The sequence below is a fragment of the Nicotiana tabacum genome, chromosome 3 (assembly GCF_000715075.1).
Source record: "Nicotiana tabacum cultivar K326 chromosome 3, ASM71507v2, whole genome shotgun sequence".
Lineage (NCBI taxonomy): Eukaryota > Viridiplantae > Streptophyta > Magnoliopsida > Solanales > Solanaceae > Nicotiana > Nicotiana tabacum.
The window spans coordinates 141,836,519-141,854,786 of NC_134082.1; the positions used below are offsets into that span (position 1 = coordinate 141,836,519).

The window sequence follows — 18,268 nt, forward strand, 5'->3', positions numbered from 1 at the left end:
TTTCTCTGAACCTTATGCATAACGAAAGCTTAGTGCACCGGGCTGACTTTCCTTTTATTTTATGAAACACTAGTTTCCGAGTTCACTTAGAGTTCCTCAACAAAGGCTCGATCCGTTTCTTGTGAGGGAGATCACTTCTAACCAACATGGTTTCAAAACGTCAATAGGAGTTCCATTTCCAAGAGCGCAATATTACATGCCTTTTGTAACATGATTAATAGAATGGGAAAACAACAAGGAGAGATGATAAAAATGAGTAAAAACTAAAAAGTCTCAAGATTACTATCGTCGTTAATCCTTAGCCATAAGTGACCCCGTAACCGATGCCTTTGCATTTATCATTCTCCATTTTGGCAATTGCACTCTTCTTTCTTGCTCTTATCATTTCATTCATGACCAACCCCCACCCACAACACACCACCTTCGAAATTTAAACCAAGTTTCCATATAAATAGACTCGTGTCCGTTGAAATTTCAATATTACCAGACTGCCCATCATTCCTCAAACAGGTCATGCTTTGCAAGATTTCATGCATGTGACAACACTATGTCTTATTTGGTAAATAGTAAAACATCCTCAATAGAGCATTTTGGTTCACCTTATTAGGATTATAAAATTTTGGCACTCTGTCCAACAACTATTGCCTCTGTACAAATCCAAATTTATGTTGTTGTTTTGTTCTTGCTCTTGTTCCTTCCCCCATTCTCTCAGCCATCCCTCTTTTCCCTTTACACTGCATTTTTACTGACCAGAGGCTTAGTGAAAAGATCAGAGATAGAATTAAAGAAGCAAATCTAATTTTCTTTGTTTTGGGTGTCTGAGGTAAAGATTCAGTATTTGATCGGTCAGAGTAAAAAAAAAAAAAAAAAAAAAAAGAGTATCAGGAAGAGTACTTTTTAGTTTTTTTAATTATTCTTTTTGGTCTGAAATTGCTGTGTCAGTCATTGGAGTACAACACACATGGAACATGGTTGATAAATCAAGAAAGGAGAAAAAAGGTTAAAGTGAGGCTTAGCTTTGCTTTGCTCTCTTTTGAGTTGTTGATTTTAGTTTTGTTTGGAAGACAATAACAGAAAGATCAAAAAAATGGGTTGCTGGTATTCAAGATTAGAGAGAGAAGAGTTGGTTTCGAGATGCAAAGCTCGAAAGAGGTACATGAAACAGTTAGTGAAATCAAGACAAGCTTTTTCTGCTTCTCACTCTATGTACTTACGTTCACTTCGAAACACTGGCTCTGCTTTGCTTCAGTTCGCTACCGGAGAAACGGATCTCCACCCGCAAAACCACCACCTTCCTCCACTTCCGCCGTCACCACCACAACCGCGACGACTCGCCACCCCACCACCGCCGCCGCCGCCACCAATGAGCCCCACATCCTGGACTACCTCCACCACCACATCATCCGCACTCCCACCACCCCCTCCTCCGCCACCTCCACCGCCGCCGTCAAACTGGGATTTCTGGGACCCATTTGTTCCGCCTCCGTCATCTTCGAGGTCAGTGACGGAGGAGGAATGGGAGGAGACAACTGTTACGTCCGAGGTGGCGGTAACCACCACGGTCGGGGCGGCGAGCGTGGCGGCTCCGCCGTCAGTGGTAAGTCAGTTTTCTAAAGAGACCACAACTACGAGTGAGCTGGCGGTGGTGGTCTCTACGAAGGGTAAAGACTTGGTGGGAATCATAAAAGAGCTGGATGAGTACTTTTTGAATGCGGCAGATGCAGGTGGTCAACTCTCATTGCTTTTGGAAGTTCCCAGTTGTGCTTTCTCCGACCAAAGATCTTCAGGTATGTAACGTTTTAATTGCATGTGGATATGCACATGTACACATAAAAAAGCACATGGTACAACATGTTAAAGCACTATGTAATTGTGGTTTAAATTGTAGAGAAGTTGAGTCCATTTTCATGGACATTTGGAGGAAGTTCAAGATGGAATGGAATTGGAAGATTTTGTGATGATCCAATGAACAAAACTAGCAATGCGGTAAATGGTGCCAAAGCTTCCCATTGTTCTACAGTGGAGAGATTATATGCTTGGGAGAAGAAACTCTACCTAGAGGTCAAGGTAAACAACACCTAAATTTCCGTCTTCTTTATACAAAATTTCAGGGTCCTAGGTCACGGTTCGAGCCATCATCCAATCAGCCACTGGTACTTGTACCAGGATAGACGGCCTACGTCACACCCTTGGGATGCGACTCTTCCCAGACCCTGTGGGAATGCGGGATGCTTTGGATACCGAACTATTTTTTTAATTACCTAATTATAGATTGTGTTGTTTTACATATATTTTATTTAGTGGTTGCATTTTATGTTCTGATGCTATAATTTGGTTGTGATTGTAGCATGCTGAGGCATTGAAATTGGAGCATGAGAAAAGGGCAGCTCACGCGAGGAAGCTAGAGATGAAGAGGGCCGATTACGTGAAGACAGAGAAAGCGAAGAAGGAAGTAGAGAAGTTGGAATCACAAATGATGGTTGCATCCCAAGCTATTGAGACCACATCAGCTGAAATCATCAAATTAAGGGAGTCAGAGCTCTATCCTCAACTTGTTGATCTGGTCAAAGGGTTAGTCCTCCTCAACCCCTTTTGTCTCTGTAGAAAAATTGAAAGTAAATTTCTTTTATATTATCAGATCATTTAAAAGATAATTATATCTAACTGTTCCATGAGAAGTTGAATTAGCATATTAGAATGTAAGGCACATTTGATATTAAAATACCTTTAAATTATCAAGTGAAGTTAAAATTCCATCCTTCCTTCAATATTGTCCCAAATATCTTGTTTATTTTTCTTTACTTAAAACAAATGTTTTTTTTCCCTAAGAAGTACGTAGCAGATAGATCTTTTATTACAAGAAGTAGCAAATTACAGGAGGGCTGTCTCGTCTCGTGCCTGTCATAGCTCAGTGAATAAGTGAGTAAAGAGATTTTTTTTTTTGGGGGGGGGGGGGGGGGAGTGGTTTGTCAAAGTCAGCTCTAGGAATTTGTACAGAGATATTTCTGAAAAGCAACGCTTTTGACTCCTTTAACTGATTCGGTCCATGTCTTTGATTTGTCTTTTTACCACCTAAAAATATACGAAAGCAGCATATAACAGTGTGCTTTACTGTAATAAAAAAAGCGTGAAGAGACTGGGAACCCAACTTCAATCAATTCTTTTTTCTCCTATTTAGTTTTTATTTCTTTCAATTCAAAGCACTTGGTATTCAAGATTAAATTTTTCTTGAGTGTGGAACCAAAATATGGTTTATTTTTACTAAAAATACTCAAATAAGTGTAAAAAAAAAAAGTTACCAAAGTATATATAACGCCACTAATAGTGGCGTTATACTGACAAACTTACATAGCGCCATTAATAGTGGCGCTATATGCCTTATACCCTGACCCCACCAATAATGTCTGGTTTCAATAATTTAAATGTGTATAAAGCCACTTTTTGTGGCGCTATATACAAAAAAAAAAATAACCCGGCTAGCCATTTTCTATAGAAACATCGTAGAATCGCCCCAACTTCATTCAAAATTTTTTTTAACTCTTGTTGGTTTCTATTGTTGTTAAATTCTCCAGCATTTTTTCATTATGTCTGAAGAACGTAGAATAAGAGTATCATTATATTGGGGGGTGAGGTTGTGATGGAGAATAACTCTGTGGGCTACAGTTTACCTGCTAAGTGTAATGTTAAATTGCCACTTTCAATGGAGTACGAAACATTGATATCGTTGTTATGCAAAAAAATGAGTGTGAGAAAACGTTCAGTGATACTCAAAGTAACCGGAAGATATCCGTATTCCGTTACGCCGCAAGGGGTTGCTTTTTACTCAGAGTTTAACATCGACGATGATGACACTTTGAGTGATTTCTTGATACCAAAAACTATAAAACGAAATTTGAACTAAAAAAAGTAACTGTCATATTCGACTAAATATTGTTGTTAATGTACAAAAAAATATTATTTACACCAAAAAAACAAAAATATGGAAGACCGAATCAATGTGTCCCGCATCCGGTGTGTCTCAAAGTAGCCGTTGGCCTGAGGCGCATCCCCTGCCACCCGGGTACGCTATCAGGATCATCATCATCAAGTCGTCTCCTTATGGCCGGATGCGGCACAGGATGACATGTATCGGTGATGCTGTCAGGTCCAGTAGAAGGCTACATAATAATATCAAACTTAGTATAGAAAACTACATAACAATTCACAAAAATTTATATTGTCTTACCATAATCGTGTCTGGATCCTGAATGTAGTCATCTGTCGCAGCATCGCATGAAGCCTAAAAAAGTAAATTAATAAAGTTAAAACAAAATAAATAAGTTATAGTAAAAACAGTAATAAAATTAATACTAATAAACTCATACCTGCGCATGTGATGAGCTGCCATAACTCAGTCGGTGCCCACTATCAAAATCTCAGATCGGTCGAGCCTCATCAGTGGTAGACGGGCCAGGGAAATATCTACCCAACTCCACTCCTTGAAAATCCGAGCCCATGATCAAGAATTGACCCGATGGGGTCACTTGCGACGTCCCTGGAGTGTCATAAATGCCAAGGCTGTAAGACGGCATGTCGGTCTCATGCATGCCACCTCCCATATCAGCAGCAACATCATCAGCAGGAGCCTCAAAGCCCCCTTGCTGGGGACCTCCTCTCCGCCCACGACCGCGTCGTCCAACACCAGCAGGTCGTCGTGGAGCAGCAGCAGCTCGTCGGCCACCACCCCGTGGCATACCACGACCTCGCTGGTATGTGGCTGGGTCAACATAATCTGGCTGGTGTGCCAAACGCTGATCCGATCGGCCTCGCTGCAGTGTCTGGGCAGCCACATCCATTAAGCGACGACTATAGTCCTGCATGATCACAGGGTCGTGGACATAACTCTGCATCTGTTGCCCCATACGATATACGGTATGCAATCCAATCGCCTGCACAAAAGTTTTTAATATAAACTACGTATTTGACTAGAAATTACTATTAAAGTAATTGATAATAACAGAAAACATACCAGAGCCTCATGTCTCCCGGCGTATGAGACGTATCGACCATCTACCTGATGAACTGGGTTCCCGATAAAAAGTCGGGAAACAGTGCGGTACCATGCCATATAAACTTCGATAGGAAAGTGTTGCGGAGCTGGGGTCAAGTCCCCTCGGCTGTCCCAAATACCCAACTGCGCTGTCAGCCACTCAATAAATGTGTCGTCCACTCTCATCCTATCATCCCTCTCATAATGTAAAGGATCCCATGCAGGCTGAGTCGGTATAGACTGCGGAAATCCAAACTGACGAAATACTCGCTCTGAGGCATGATGCTCAACAATATCGAGGCACGTGAGAGGGGCGGAAGCCCTCCAAATATGGCGACCGTGCGTGCAATACGCTGGCAGGGTACCTATCAGCTCTTCGTTGTACGGCGTCCAGATGAACTATCAAATAATAACACAAACCGTTAGTTTGCGCAACACCTAGTTAAAAATTAATTGGTAAGTTTAGTTAGATATTCACCTGTGCATCCTCCAGAAAATCCAACACATCCCTACAGAAGGGGAGATTATGATGGCCATGATACTCTCGTGCAAGTCTACGACGCAATACCCACCTACAAGCTAGAGGGAGATCAGGAATATGTACATTAGCCGGTAGTTGTGGTAGAGGTGGCCGAAGTTGCAGAAATCGCTCCCACACCCAAACCTAAAACAGAAAGTTGACGTAAAGATTAACTCTAACTAGGTAGAATTGGAACTAAACGACAAATTATTTGAATAAGTTGTCACCTGTAGAAGTGGCAGAAAGCCAGAAACGTCTCTCTGTGTGCCCATGGATGCCCGGCACATCTGCCTGTACAAAAAAGATAGGACAGCACCACCCCAGCTGTAGCTGACTGTATCATCAAAGTCCGCAATATGATGCAGAAAACGAAGGCTCACTAGGTTCCCCGAAGTGTTCGGGAACAAGACCCCCCCAAATAGAAGGAGCAACAACAGCCTCGTATATTGCTCCACATCCACCTCCGCTGAGTCGTCGGTGATAGTATCGTGGATCTGCACCAAGTGGTCTCTAATGGGGACCAACTGCATACGACTACTCCCAATTGCTACATCTGGGTCCTCGGACCTGAAGCCCGTGAGCCTGTGCAGCATATCCATATATGCAGCCCGGTTAAAAAATCTCATGTTCCCAGGCAGTAAAACTGGCAAGCCATCGGTGGACAGGCCATATAAAATCTCGACGTCCTGGAGTGTGATGGTGGCTTCGCCGATGGGCAGATGGAAAGTGTGCGTCTCCGGTCGCCACCGCTCAATCAACGCCGTGATCAAAGCATAGTCGAGCTGTATCCAGCCAATGCTAATGATCCTATATAATCCCATCTCCTCCAGGTGATGGACCACACGGGGATGTAGAACACGGGGAGGAGTCAAAAACTCCCACAATAAATCCACTCTCCTGCCCCGAAAAGTCTGCGTAAGCAACTCTCCCCCCCATATATGCTCGGATCTATGCTGGGGCTGTAGGGGTAGTAGCTCCGAGGGCCGGGATGTATAGGTGCATCCATGTCGTCAACTGAAAATTTCATAATTTTTAATAACTATCATTAAAATTTATGTGTGTTTTTTATAATTTAAATTCATATTTTTTAACAACTTAATTGTAAAAATTATATATATACTTATGGGTTTCGTGCTAGATTTTCTGAAGCTCAGTGGTACCAAACTATCATTAATAATTTTATGTTTTTTTAATAATTTTTATTCATATTATAATTTAAATTCATATTTTTTAACAACTTAATTGTAAAAATTATATATATACTTATGGGTTTCGTGCTAGATTTTCTGAGGCCCAGTGGTACCAAACTATCATTAATAATTTTATGTTTTTTTAATAATTTTTATTCATATTTTTTAATAACTTAATTGTAAAAATTATATATATATATAACAACTTAATTGTAAAAATTATATATATACTTATGGGTTTCGTGCTAGATTTTCTGAGGCCCAGTGGTACCAAACTATCATTAATAATTTTATGTTTTTTTAATAATTTTTATTCATATTTTTTAATAACTTAATTGTAAAAATTATATATAAAAATTATATATATACTTATGGGTTTCGTGCTAGATTTTCTGAGGCCCAGTGGTACCAAACTATCATTAATAATTTTATGTTTTTTTAATAATTTTTATTCATATTTTTTAATAACTTAATTGTAAAAATAATATATATATATATATATATATATATATATATATGGGTTTCGTGCTAGAATATAAGATAATTAAACAATTACTACACAATACTACGCTACAAGGCTCTACATTTTACTACGCTAAAGGGGTCTACGTTTTACTACGCTAATAAAGTATACATTTTACTACGCTAAAAAATAATCTAAACTAAACGGCATAAAAACACATAAATATACATGAGGATATTAACAAACACATTTTTAGACTAATTTACATATTTTTATACAACACTAAAATTAAATCCGGATAAAATTTAACATGCTAGTTTCGGAAAAAATAAACACAAACCGAATAGAACACATACAAATCAAGTAATATGCATTGTTATAAAAGTTTCAACTTAAAATAAATCGAAATACCTCGATTTAGAATTTTTGAAATGTAGATAGATCGAAATTTTGACTCCGGAAGAGTGAATCCACAATAACACGAAGCTCTACTCGACAGTGGGACCACAAATATTAAACTTTTATGTGACGGGGGACCCAAAAAAAAAATTAAAAATGGGGGCAGAATCGGTGTGGGGGGGGACCAGAAGTGAAAATGAGGGAGATGGAAGTCGGAGATGGAACGAAGAAGAAGAAGAGGGGGGATTTGTATTAAGGAATATAACGCGCTATGTCTTCAGGTATAAGGCATATAGCGCCACTATTAATGGCGCTATGTAAGTTTGTCAGTATAACGCCACTAATAGTGGCGCTATACAGTAACGGTACAGTTAACGTTACTGTATAGCGCCACTATTAGTGGCGTTATATATACTTTGGTAACTTTTTTTTTTTTACACTTATTTGAGTATTTTTAGTAAAAATAAACCATATTTTGGTTCCGCACTCAATTTTTCTTAGGAGTGAGGCTGCCCTTTCAATCCCTAGGACAGATTTGACTATTTCAAGATTTTCATCATTCCAAGTTATGTCACTGGATCACCTATATTAGCCAATGGTTAAGAGTTAGTAGTATTAATTGGGTCATAATTCCTAAGTACCTTTTGCTTTTTAATTTCAAGATCAGGGGAAGTAGTCTTTAATTATCTATTTATTTTTTGGGGTAGTACTCTTTAGTGGGACTTTCATTTACTAAGAGTTCCCTTTCAAATTTTTAAAGTGGTCTACAGTTGACTGAAATTTAGGTTATCCTCCCTTTTCTTTTCCTTTTACTTTTTGGGTGGTGGGGGTGTTCAAATAGAAGTTAATAGCAAGACTTTTTCCTACTGCCTTCTGTTGCATAATGAACACTAGCAATATTAATAGCAAGACTTTGGCATTGGGATAAAGTTACGAGAATCAATTTCGCTCCTTTCTATCTCACGGGACAATGTTATCTTTGGCCGAATAAATTAATGTACAAATTAGTGCCTTGTGAGGAAGGATGGGTTAATTCTGTCACATTTTAGGGAAACCATTTTTCGAGCTTCATCAAAAAGGAAAATATCGCAAAAATCCTTTAAACTTTACCTTCTCTGTTTTGTCTTCCCTCTCCTTATTGTTTGTGGTTTGCAGATTGATGTATTTGTGGAGAAGCATGTACGAGTGTCATCACGTTCAAACACACATAGTTCAGCAGCTGAAGTATCTCAATACCGTGCCATCAACTTATCCTACCTCTGAGATTCATCGACAATCAACACTACAACTTGAACTTGAACTGGAACAATGGCACCTATCATTTTGCAACCTAGTGAAATCTCACAGGGAGTATATTCAGTCCCTTACCGGCTGGCTCCGTCTTAGCCTCTTCCAACTTGGCAATAATCCAGTACAGAAGACCAGCCAGGACAGTGCAGTTTATTCCCTTTGTGAAGAGTGGCATCTTGCAGTTAACAATGCTCCGGATAAAGTAGCGTCAGAAGGAATCAACAGTCTACTAACTGTTATCCATGCCATTGTGGTGCAGCAAGCAGAAGAGCTCAAGCAAAAGAAGAAATCAGAGATGGCATTCAAAGAGCTTGAAAAGAAGGCTTCCGAGCTTCGGTCATTAGAGTCCAAGTATGGCCCGTATTCTATACCCGACTCCTCTAGCAGTACGAGGAGCAAGAACCCTGTGACCGAGAAACGAGCTAAAGTGGAGGTGCTAAGAGCGAAAGCTGAGGACGAGAAGGCCAAGTATGATAAAGCAGTGAATGTAACAAGGGCAATGACATTGAACAATCTACAGATGGGTTTGCCTCATGTTTTTCAGGCTGTGACGGGTTTTGCCAATGTGTGGACACATGCATTTGAGTCCGTATATAATCAAGCTAAAAATACTGATCAGGTGCATGATTTGAAGAGGATTTTACCTTGAGATACAGATCAGCTTCCTTGTGGTCCGGGCAGCGTGCAGAAAAAATGTATATATGTGTTCTTGAAACTGTTTTCCTCCTGCAGCCTAGAGGGTTTCTTAATATGTGCTATAATTTATTGGGAAACTCATGAATGCAGATTTTCTTGAGAGTGAGCAAAAGAGATGATTCTGGTTTAAGCAATCTCTGCAGTGTAAGTATGGCTGCCGATGGAGGTAGATGATATAGGTTGCTAGCCTTTGGCATTAGAGGATGCTAGGATTTTTGAAGTATGTTTTTGCTTAGCTCAGGAAACAGTTACTGTGTTCCATTTTTCCTTTTGGATTGGATGTTGGGGAAAGTAGTTTTGCGAAAATTGCATTTATATGTATTTCTTTGTTGCTTTCAATCGTGTACTCACTGGTTTACTACTTGCTTTTTAGTCTTGAACAAGTGTGAGGCCTGGTAATTTCTAGGCTTGAATTTTCCCTTTACCGCAGGTCTTTGGCCAGCGTTGGGATTATAATCCACCCTCGTACAAGTTAAAAACGGGGTGACGGGAATATTGGTTTCTTGACAAGAACAAGTTAGATGCATATTTGAAGAATTGTACTATAGGTGAACGTATTCTAGTAACTACACAAGGTCACCAAACAAACAAACAAGTTGTCCCAACATCTGTTTCGCTCCTATTAAAGTTCCACAGGGAAGTGCATATGCTATACTTGATTGAAACACAACTCCCAGAAAATGGAATGCCTGAATTTTTTCAAAAAGTGTGTGCTAGTTCTGATCAAGTAACCTCGTTTTCCTTGATGGATATTCTTCACCTTAAATGTAGAGTGATAAGCTAGTACGCTAGATCCAAGTCGCGCACATTTCGTTGAATCTTCCTCAAATTTTAAAACGGAAGTCTTTACTCGCACTTCCACAATGTTCAAAAAATGACTTCAAATAGTATGAACTTAGCTGTACATTTTGGGAAATTACACCATTTCAGCTATGTACAAAATTTACAGGTGAAAAAGAGCTCCCGCATTGACCAAATATTGAATACACTGCTTCCAATTACCAATCTTCTATTTCATCGTCCGACATATCCAGCTTCTTCTCATGAAAACAGGTGCTACCCGAGTCATCTTCAACCATGTCGTCTGCTTGGAAACTTTCAGATGCTCGGCAACCAAGCCATTTCAGGGCAGGTCTATACTCGGTTGCCATAACTATCTGATTCGACAATGTTAGGCTATTACACAAGTCACCCCTCAGACTCAACATTTGACACTGCAAGCACATCAATTTAGTAAGGATGAAACATGAAATCAAGTCCAAATCAGTGGACTAGAGGTCAATTAGAACAGTAAGAAATTATAGTAGTGCTTCCTAAGCCACTCCTTAAGTGAGGAACATTATATTTAAGGACTTGATCTGGACTAATCCATGCGCTAAGATTTATATCAGCAAGATCAAGAGCAAGGTGCAAAGGACGTAATAGCAAAAAACTTACCTTATTGCGGCGCAATGATTGTTCAACCTCCCACAGTTTTGGACGTCGAATAGCATGCCACCTGATTTCTCACATGAATTTATGGTAAATGATTTTAGCTACTTCATATAAACAAATATAAACGGGTAACGTCTTTATACCTGGAAGGCACTGGATGAGCATTCCCAAATAATACTCCTCTGGCAGCAACTGAAGCAGCAGCTGACTGTACAATGTTCTCAGCTCCAAAGTCTCTGGTTAGAAGTCCATTAAGTGAAGATAGAAGAAACTCAGCATCACTTAAATATGAGGCCACAAGCCACGCGTCATCTATTGCTTCTTCATTCAAAAAGTCTAAAACTGCAATAAGATTGAAAATCAGAAGTTGAAAAAGACAAATACAAGGACCGTTAATCAGATGCATCAGCTAAGCTTCTATTGAAGTAATTCTTCAGAAAATGCAAGCTTAGTCTATGCACAGATATGATAATTACCAGTCCTTTTTTATCCCGTATCATGAGAAACCGTTATTTCTCCTCTAATCTAGGTAAGAATTTCAAAAACACATGCTATCTCAACATTCAGTTTGCTGGCAAAATCCAACACAAATGGAAATGCAGAACAAAATAGACCAAAAGAAGTTCAAGTCATTGGGTCTTGTGCTGAACCTAGTGCTGTTCTGATATAGCTCGCATACAAATCAGTTATGCACAGAATGGCAGATTTTGGTGCTAGAAACCCCCAAAAAAAAGAAGGGGGCTGGGTCTGGGGCTTAAACAGAGTCCAGTATCACTCCAGTGATGTTCATTCTAAGAACATGCAAAAGTCAAATAATATGACCATATTTGAAAAACCCATACACCGGAAGAACAAGAATTACCATTTTCATGTAGAAAATCAGAAAGAGTCCTCGCTTGCCCATGTGCTTGACAAAGTACAACTTCTGGAGCATCCATTTTAAGAGGAAATCTCATAAATTTTTCCTTCAGAATAAATGCATCTCTATCTACAATAAAATGAGTATGTATCAGAGGCTTTAAAGACAGTTCTCTCAATTATCCACCTTCATTCCATTGGCTGACTCTCATATCTTACTCCAAAGGGCATAAGATAACATGTTCAAAGATGAGCTATAGCCTTGTAGTAGAAAAAAATCTCACATACCAGGCATCTACATAAGAAGGTCAAAAGGTTAATTTCTATATTCCTCCAATCACTCCTTGGATAATCACCTATTTTCATATCAGCCATTCTTAACCAGTGGTTATTATTACATCTCAGGGAATCAGCTTTACAACTTTATTTAAACAATGTATTACTTGAAATGAAGAAACTCTCCCAAGATACAGTATTGCTCGTGTGGATTAGACATAACAACCCAAGATTGTAAGAATAGAGCATTCAAACTAATGCTAAAATGTGCATTTACCAGGAGGACGCATACTTGCAAAGGAGGAGAAATTCATTGCTGGTGTAGAATAGGTATGGAAGCACACAGTAACTAAGTTCTGTAAGCACTTGCGACTCACTTTATCCTGACAATGAAGTTTAGACAGATGTACCTGATGCAGTTGCGAGGTCATTTTCTCTTTTGTTGTGTAGAAATTTGCCTAATGCATGGAATATAGAGAGAGTTTCATCTTTTCCAAATGGCAAAGAAAACGCGTCATCCAAACAAATACTATTGTCCGGTCTTTCTTTTAAAGGTAGAATAGGCCTTCTATGTGGGTTAAGACAGAGATACTGCAGAGAAGTAATTGCATGTCTGATGTCACCTCCACTCGATTTTGCTATTAGCTCAATCGTATCAGCACTAACTTCACGCTGCTCCTTTCTACATATATTTGTAAGTGTTTTCTTGATCGAGTTGATAGTGACAGGGTTGAAGTTGACCTGAAAAGCATGAACTCCACTCAGAAAAAAGTTGACATACTCCAGTAACTTAGAATCTTATGTTGAATAACTACATCCTCCCGTGTTCGAAAAATGATTAACTTCCCCTCCGTCGAAGACAAGATAAGACCTTTAAGATTTAGATGCGAGAAAGATATATATATATATATATATATATATAGAGAGAGAGAGAGAGAGAGTGACCCTTCTGGCCTGCAGGCTATGGGTAAAATTGCAGGTGAAATAGCTTAAAGTTAGACAAGGAAGCTGCTTGGTTTGTTTGGTAAAATTGACATTTGATTCAAGATATACGGATGTAAAGAGTTCATAATGCAAAGTAAGTCTGTCAAGGAATGCAACCTTACAAGCACCAGCATTATGAAGAGACACAAGGAGTTCTTCCCAGCAGCGTGTGCTAAAGTCTGCAGAGTCATCCTTGTCATAGTTGGTGATCACTATGGCTGTTGGAATGCGGACTAATTGCACAAGAAGCTTCAAACACTTTTGAAGCTTTCCATATGCAACTCTTCCATTTACCACCGGAAGATCATCAACTAAGAGTATGACTGAAGCCTGTGATCCCTTCAAGGTTGGAGAAGTCAATCCATATTTTCTCACCCTTTCAACAAAACCTTCAAACTCATCCAGCTTTGACATGTATTGTAACCCTAGGCCAACATAAAACGAAATAAAGAATGATAATTTGATCAAACTAATTTTCTGAACATGCACTTGATGGCTTGGAGCAGATTCGTTTTCCATTAATTAAAACATGAATATGTACCTGAATTAGCGTTATACAAATGTTCTGACCAAACTGTTGGAGTAGGCGTGTTCCATTCCCATATTGTGGCACCAAGATGTGAAGCAATAGCATATAAAGTTGCCTAGACGATGATAAGCACTCATTGATCATGCATGGTTTGTGACCTCAAAGGAGTAAGACAAAATTCAAACATGGCACTCTTGATCCAGAATTCACAAGACTAAATTGTCGCACATCTCTCATGTTTAAATTCAATAAATGGTAAAGAAAAAAGTGGCATACAGTTTTTCCAACACCAGAAGGTCCAGCAACAAGAAGGGCATTATTATGATCATCCTGCATCAAGGAGAGGAAAAGTTTCAGTTCGGACAATGTAAATTCTGAAGACTGCAGAAACCACTTGTCATGTTTCAAAAAATACAGTAAAAACATGTGCACTTGGAAAGACTAATTTTGGCAAAAAGCACTTTTGACTAAAAAAGCACTTTTGGCCAAGAAAGAAGCTTGGTTGTTTGGCCAAGCTTTTAAAATCTACTTATTTGAAAAGCATTTTTCTCAAAAGTACTTTTCAAAAAAGTACATTTGGTAAGAAGTAGTTTGTGTTTGGCTAATTAATATGAAAAACACTTTTGAGCAACAAGTAGTGTTTGGCCAAACTTTTAAAAAGTGCGTTTAAGTGTATTTTTCTCAAAAGTGATTTTCAAAAAAGTGCTTTTGGAGAGAAGTTACTTTTTCTGTTTCTCTAAAACTGCTTCTGCTTCTATTCCAAAGCAATTTTTTTCCTTCAAAAAGCTTGGCTAAACACCTTAATTTTGGCAAAAAAACATTTTTGGCTAAAAAAATCACTTTCGGCCAAACAGGCTATAAAACCTCAAATTATTGATACTAAATGTCAGGGCTTGGGATTACCAACAATTATCTTTTCTAAAAGAAGTTACCAACAATTTTTTTTTTTTTTTTTGAGAATGAGAAGTCACCAACAATACCATATTACAATTTCCTGGATCAAACTTTTTTTTTCCTTTAAACGCCTTAACTGCTTACTTTTTCCACTTCAACATCTAAACAATTACCAAGGCATGCACAACCCTTATTTATTTTGGGAACAAGCAGGCGCAAACTGTGAAACAAAAGTATATTCCCAAACTGCTAAATTACCCTCTAGCATGATAACCAAGAGACAACGTGATGTCCATAATTGTAAAGTCCCAAGTGCCCCTTCCCCCAGGATTTCAAGGCATCATATTGCAAATAGGAAAACAAGAAAAGAGGCTTTATTATGAGAATGTGTATGCTTAATCTCTCTTCTCACTGTTCTATGTGTGCACCGACAAACACTCTTTTCCAAGGAAGCATAATAAGGCAACACACCCAAAAGGTGTGTACGCTAATAGACTATGCACCAATACGTAAGACAACATAACTATTGATGGTTATAAAACAGGACGAGATGACCGAATATCACATGAGCTATGTTGCTAGGAATCTCCAAAAATGTGGTTGGGTGCGCGTCGGATCCTCCAAAAGTAGTGCATTTTTTGAAGGATCCAACACGGGTGCGGCAGCATTTTAGAGAGTCCACGCAACATAGCACATGAGTAAAGGCACCAAAGTCCTACAATCTCTCGGAGTTAGTGTAGCTAAGAGCAGAACATAATTGAAGCAAAGGATTCATATAGGTGATACCAACTTTGGGATTAATGCTTAGTTGTTCTTATTGCACTATTATATCTGACTTTTGTCAAGAGTCTTTAAGTTTGGTTAAAGACATGTATGCCAAGGATAAGCGTAAAGTTTAGAGAACCTCTAGCTCTAGGAGAACCTTACTTTGAAAGAAAAATTATTTAGCATGTGAATGAAATGGAGCTGAGTAAAGCAAAATGGAAACTAATATGGCTTTAACTACCATAGCAGCATGTAGTCTTTCTTCAAACCATATTTTCACTTCTTCGACCTGCAAATTCCATCACAGGGAACCATTACTAAAAACTTCACATCTGAGAAAATTAAGAAAAAGTACATACAGCTCTATACCTTCTTCTTGTGAACTGCAAGCTCTTCCAGGAAATGAGGCTTATGTTTGTCAACCCACATGGCATTGTTGCTTTGAAGACCTGATTCAGTTTCATACAATTTGGTATTTTGGCAACCATGAGTAACTGAAGATGAAGAGATTGGGAGGACAGTGGAAATAAATACTTTTATGGAGGAGACATGTAATAGTGTGCAGTATGTTCGAATTAAACAATTAAAACATCACAAAATCAGGAGGAGTTGAGAGATGATCTTTCACTGTAGATGCAGGCCAATAAGCATTTACCAACTGAATCATCAATAGGTGGTGTATGGAGCTTGCATACCCAGATGAAACTTACGTCCTAGTTTTGCTCCAAAACCTTAATGTGTAAAATACAATATCTGGCACCCCAAAAGTGAAGAACAAATAAGATAGAGCAACAAATATTCTAAACAGGAGCATCTTAGGTAGTATTTCCATTCAACGCTTGGTGAGGAATAGTACTGTTAAGTTGACAAACCATAGCATCATGAGCAAGACTATAATATATCAACTGAAGCTTGCACTGCATGCAAAAGCTAATGGCTGTAGTCTGCAAAATGAATTGATAAAACTAGGACATCCAACTTCAGCACAACATTTTAATGAGATCAAAATATGATCCCATGGACGTAAAAGAAATGTGCAAAAATTGCTAATTCTTTTGATATGTAAATAAGGAATGTAGTTTATGAGAAACTAATGTTTATAATGACAAAACACTGCCACCTAACATGGGTCAGAAGCCTAGAATAAATGGAGAGGCAATATTGATCCCAGTTTATTCTTGAAATTAATATAAATAAGTACTACAACCAAATATTTTGAAACTAGCATACCAGCAGATACCTTGATGCCTGTGAAATTATCCTTAAACTCCTCACAAAACCGTTTCATCTGCATTCAATTATATCATATGTCATTAGTGTTCTGAGGTATACAAAAGTAAAAACTAGCAAAACAGTGCTTTTGTTTGGCTGCATAAGAAAATTAATCTCTGAATGACTAATGCAACATTTGTTTGTGGCTGCATAAGAAAATTAATCTCTGCATGACTAATGCAACATCTTTTTTAGCAGCTTAAGAAAAAATAGTTTCCAGTTAATTAATGTAGTTTTGTTGGCAGTAGTAAACCCATCATTACTTATGAGGGAATTTATATTATTTATGGAAGAGAGAATGTAAATGAGAATATGTGTATATATGCAGGTAAAAGTAATGATTATCAAAATTCCAACATCAAAATTCATACAAGACTAGCACGTGAACCAAACGGCCACTAAAGATAAAAAGTCTACATAAAGGCTAATTGATTATCATTTGCCGCAATCAGACAGTAAAACAAAAAGGCTGTGTGGAATATTAACCTGATAATCCTTTACCTGTCAATCTTTATCGGTTTCACAATGAATTGAGCTTTTAATGTGATAAGATTAGTTCGCATTTTTGAACTATAAACAAAACGGGAATTTAGAGTTTTAGCCAGTGAGTACAGAATACCACTGCACCTACTACTGCTTCGTGGCAATTGAGATTGAACTTAAGTTAAACATATATTTTTCGAAATACCTTAACTAATACATGCATGGATCAAACAGAAATCAGCGGATGCACCTGCACCAACTGCCTTTACTATACATCTGCCACTGCTATAGACCAAGCTTCATTTCCCGTTTATACAACTCAAGTTCACTCAAATGCAACGGCATAGTGAAATAGTAGCATTTGGTAAGTAGATAATACAAGTAATTAAGTCCAACGAATCCGATGTTCTACCTCATCGAAGCCACTAGCCTCTTTAGAGGAGCGTGGACATGACGCCGAAAGAAGCGCCGTTTTAGCCCTTTTAGGGTTCTTCCTCGGAACTGATGCCGATTTCGATTGTGATTTTGGTTTCGAGTGGGTGAAATTCGACTTCAATGAGAAGTCTTCATCGTCATCGGATGACGAAATCACAATGGCCGCGTTCCGTTTAGCTTTCTTCATTACCACAGGAAGGGTTAACTATTTTCTTTTTCTTTTCAGAATACTAAAGACTTTGAAGGTTCGAAGGCAGTGAATTTGAGCGAGTACGGTGAGGATTCGACGAGAATGGGATTATTGAAACCCTAGACAAAACTGAGACAAATGCATAACTGCAGACTGCAATGGGAAACTCTTCCACCTGAAATTGGTTGTTTTCGAAAGCAAAAACGCGGGTTTTTGTCAGAGCAAAACCCGCTAGCTTACTTGACAAGCTGATACCCCGCTCCTCAGTGTCTGGCAGAGCAAATAGTAAAACCTTTTGTAGTTTCTGAAAACTAAAGGGGTGTTCTTTTTATGCAAATGAACTTTAGGGGGCACAAATTGTCATCTTGGGATTTTACACAAATAGCATGATTATACACCTGGAATACACTTCTATTTTTTTAATGGTGAGAGATATTGGTAACAAGTTTTAGTACGTAGAACTATTAGATTTCTACTTTTTCTTCTTTTAATGGTCAGATATGTTCTCCCAAACAAATTTCAACGTGGATCTCTCAAAGTAAATATATCATAATTAATTTT

The 18,268-nt window shown here is 38.4% G+C and overlaps 3 protein-coding genes across 5 annotated transcripts; 1 reads left to right on the top strand and 2 right to left on the bottom strand.

The window, feature by feature from the left end:
* Positions 1 to 619: 619 nt before the first annotated feature.
* On the top strand, positions 620 to 9,926 carry LOC107782351 (protein ALTERED PHOSPHATE STARVATION RESPONSE 1). The gene is made up of 4 exons (XM_016603226.2): positions 620 to 1,787; positions 1,889 to 2,067; positions 2,348 to 2,571; positions 8,757 to 9,926. Exons 1-4 carry the CDS (start codon positions 1,088 to 1,090, stop codon positions 9,538 to 9,540), a joined length of 1,887 nt encoding a protein of 628 aa, XP_016458712.2. The 5' UTR covers positions 620 to 1,087; the 3' UTR covers positions 9,541 to 9,926.
* On the bottom strand, positions 3,919 to 6,578 carry LOC142175111 (uncharacterized). The gene is made up of 2 exons (XM_075241669.1): positions 5,009 to 6,578; positions 3,919 to 4,928 (listed from the first exon to the last, which is right to left on the bottom strand). Exons 1-2 carry the CDS (start codon positions 5,213 to 5,215, stop codon positions 4,416 to 4,418), a joined length of 720 nt encoding a protein of 239 aa, XP_075097770.1. The 5' UTR covers positions 5,216 to 6,578; the 3' UTR covers positions 3,919 to 4,415.
* A 490-nt stretch (positions 9,927 to 10,416) lies between the features above and the next one.
* LOC107782349 (cell cycle checkpoint protein RAD17) lies at positions 10,417 to 17,975 on the bottom strand. 3 transcript variants are annotated; one of them, XM_016603224.2, is made up of 12 exons: positions 17,495 to 17,975; positions 16,558 to 16,615; positions 15,697 to 15,776; positions 15,569 to 15,616; positions 13,945 to 13,998; positions 13,681 to 13,783; positions 13,257 to 13,564; positions 12,566 to 12,896; positions 11,884 to 12,009; positions 11,165 to 11,363; positions 11,025 to 11,085; positions 10,417 to 10,801 (listed from the first exon to the last, which is right to left on the bottom strand). In XM_016603224.2, the coding sequence occupies exons 1-12, from the start codon at positions 17,702 to 17,704 to the stop codon at positions 10,586 to 10,588; spliced, it is 1,794 nt and encodes a 597-aa protein (XP_016458710.1). In that variant the 5' UTR covers positions 17,705 to 17,975; the 3' UTR covers positions 10,417 to 10,585. The 3 variants fall into 3 exon arrangements, with proteins under 3 accessions (XP_016458710.1, XP_016458711.1, XP_075106093.1); XM_016603225.2 differs by having other exon boundaries at positions 16,568 to 16,615; positions 17,495 to 17,582; XM_075249992.1 differs by lacking the exon at positions 11,884 to 12,009.
* Positions 17,976 to 18,268: the final 293 nt, after the last annotated feature.

Coding starts and splice junctions, on each gene's coding strand:
- LOC142175111 (XM_075241669.1), bottom strand. CDS start 5,215: ATGAGAGTGGACGACACATTTATTGAGTGGCTGACAGCGCAGTTGGGT. Junction 4,929..5,008: donor CCGGGAGACATGAGGCTCTG/GTATGTTTTCTG, acceptor ACTTTTGTGCAG/GCGATTGGATTGCATACCGT.
- LOC107782351 (XM_016603226.2), top strand. CDS start 1,088: ATGGGTTGCTGGTATTCAAGATTAGAGAGAGAAGAGTTGGTTTCGAGA. Junction 1,788..1,888: donor CTCCGACCAAAGATCTTCAG/GTATGTAACGTT, acceptor TTTAAATTGTAG/AGAAGTTGAGTCCATTTTCA. Junction 2,068..2,347: donor AACTCTACCTAGAGGTCAAG/GTAAACAACACC, acceptor TTGTGATTGTAG/CATGCTGAGGCATTGAAATT.
- LOC107782349 (XM_016603224.2), bottom strand. CDS start 17,704: ATGAAGAAAGCTAAACGGAACGCGGCCATTGTGATTTCGTCATCCGAT. Junction 13,784..13,944: donor CTTCTGGTGTTGGAAAAACT/GTATGCCACTTT, acceptor ATCATCGTCTAG/GCAACTTTATATGCTATTGC. Junction 10,802..11,024: donor AATCATTGCGCCGCAATAAG/GTAAGTTTTTTG, acceptor ATGTGCTTGCAG/TGTCAAATGTTGAGTCTGAG.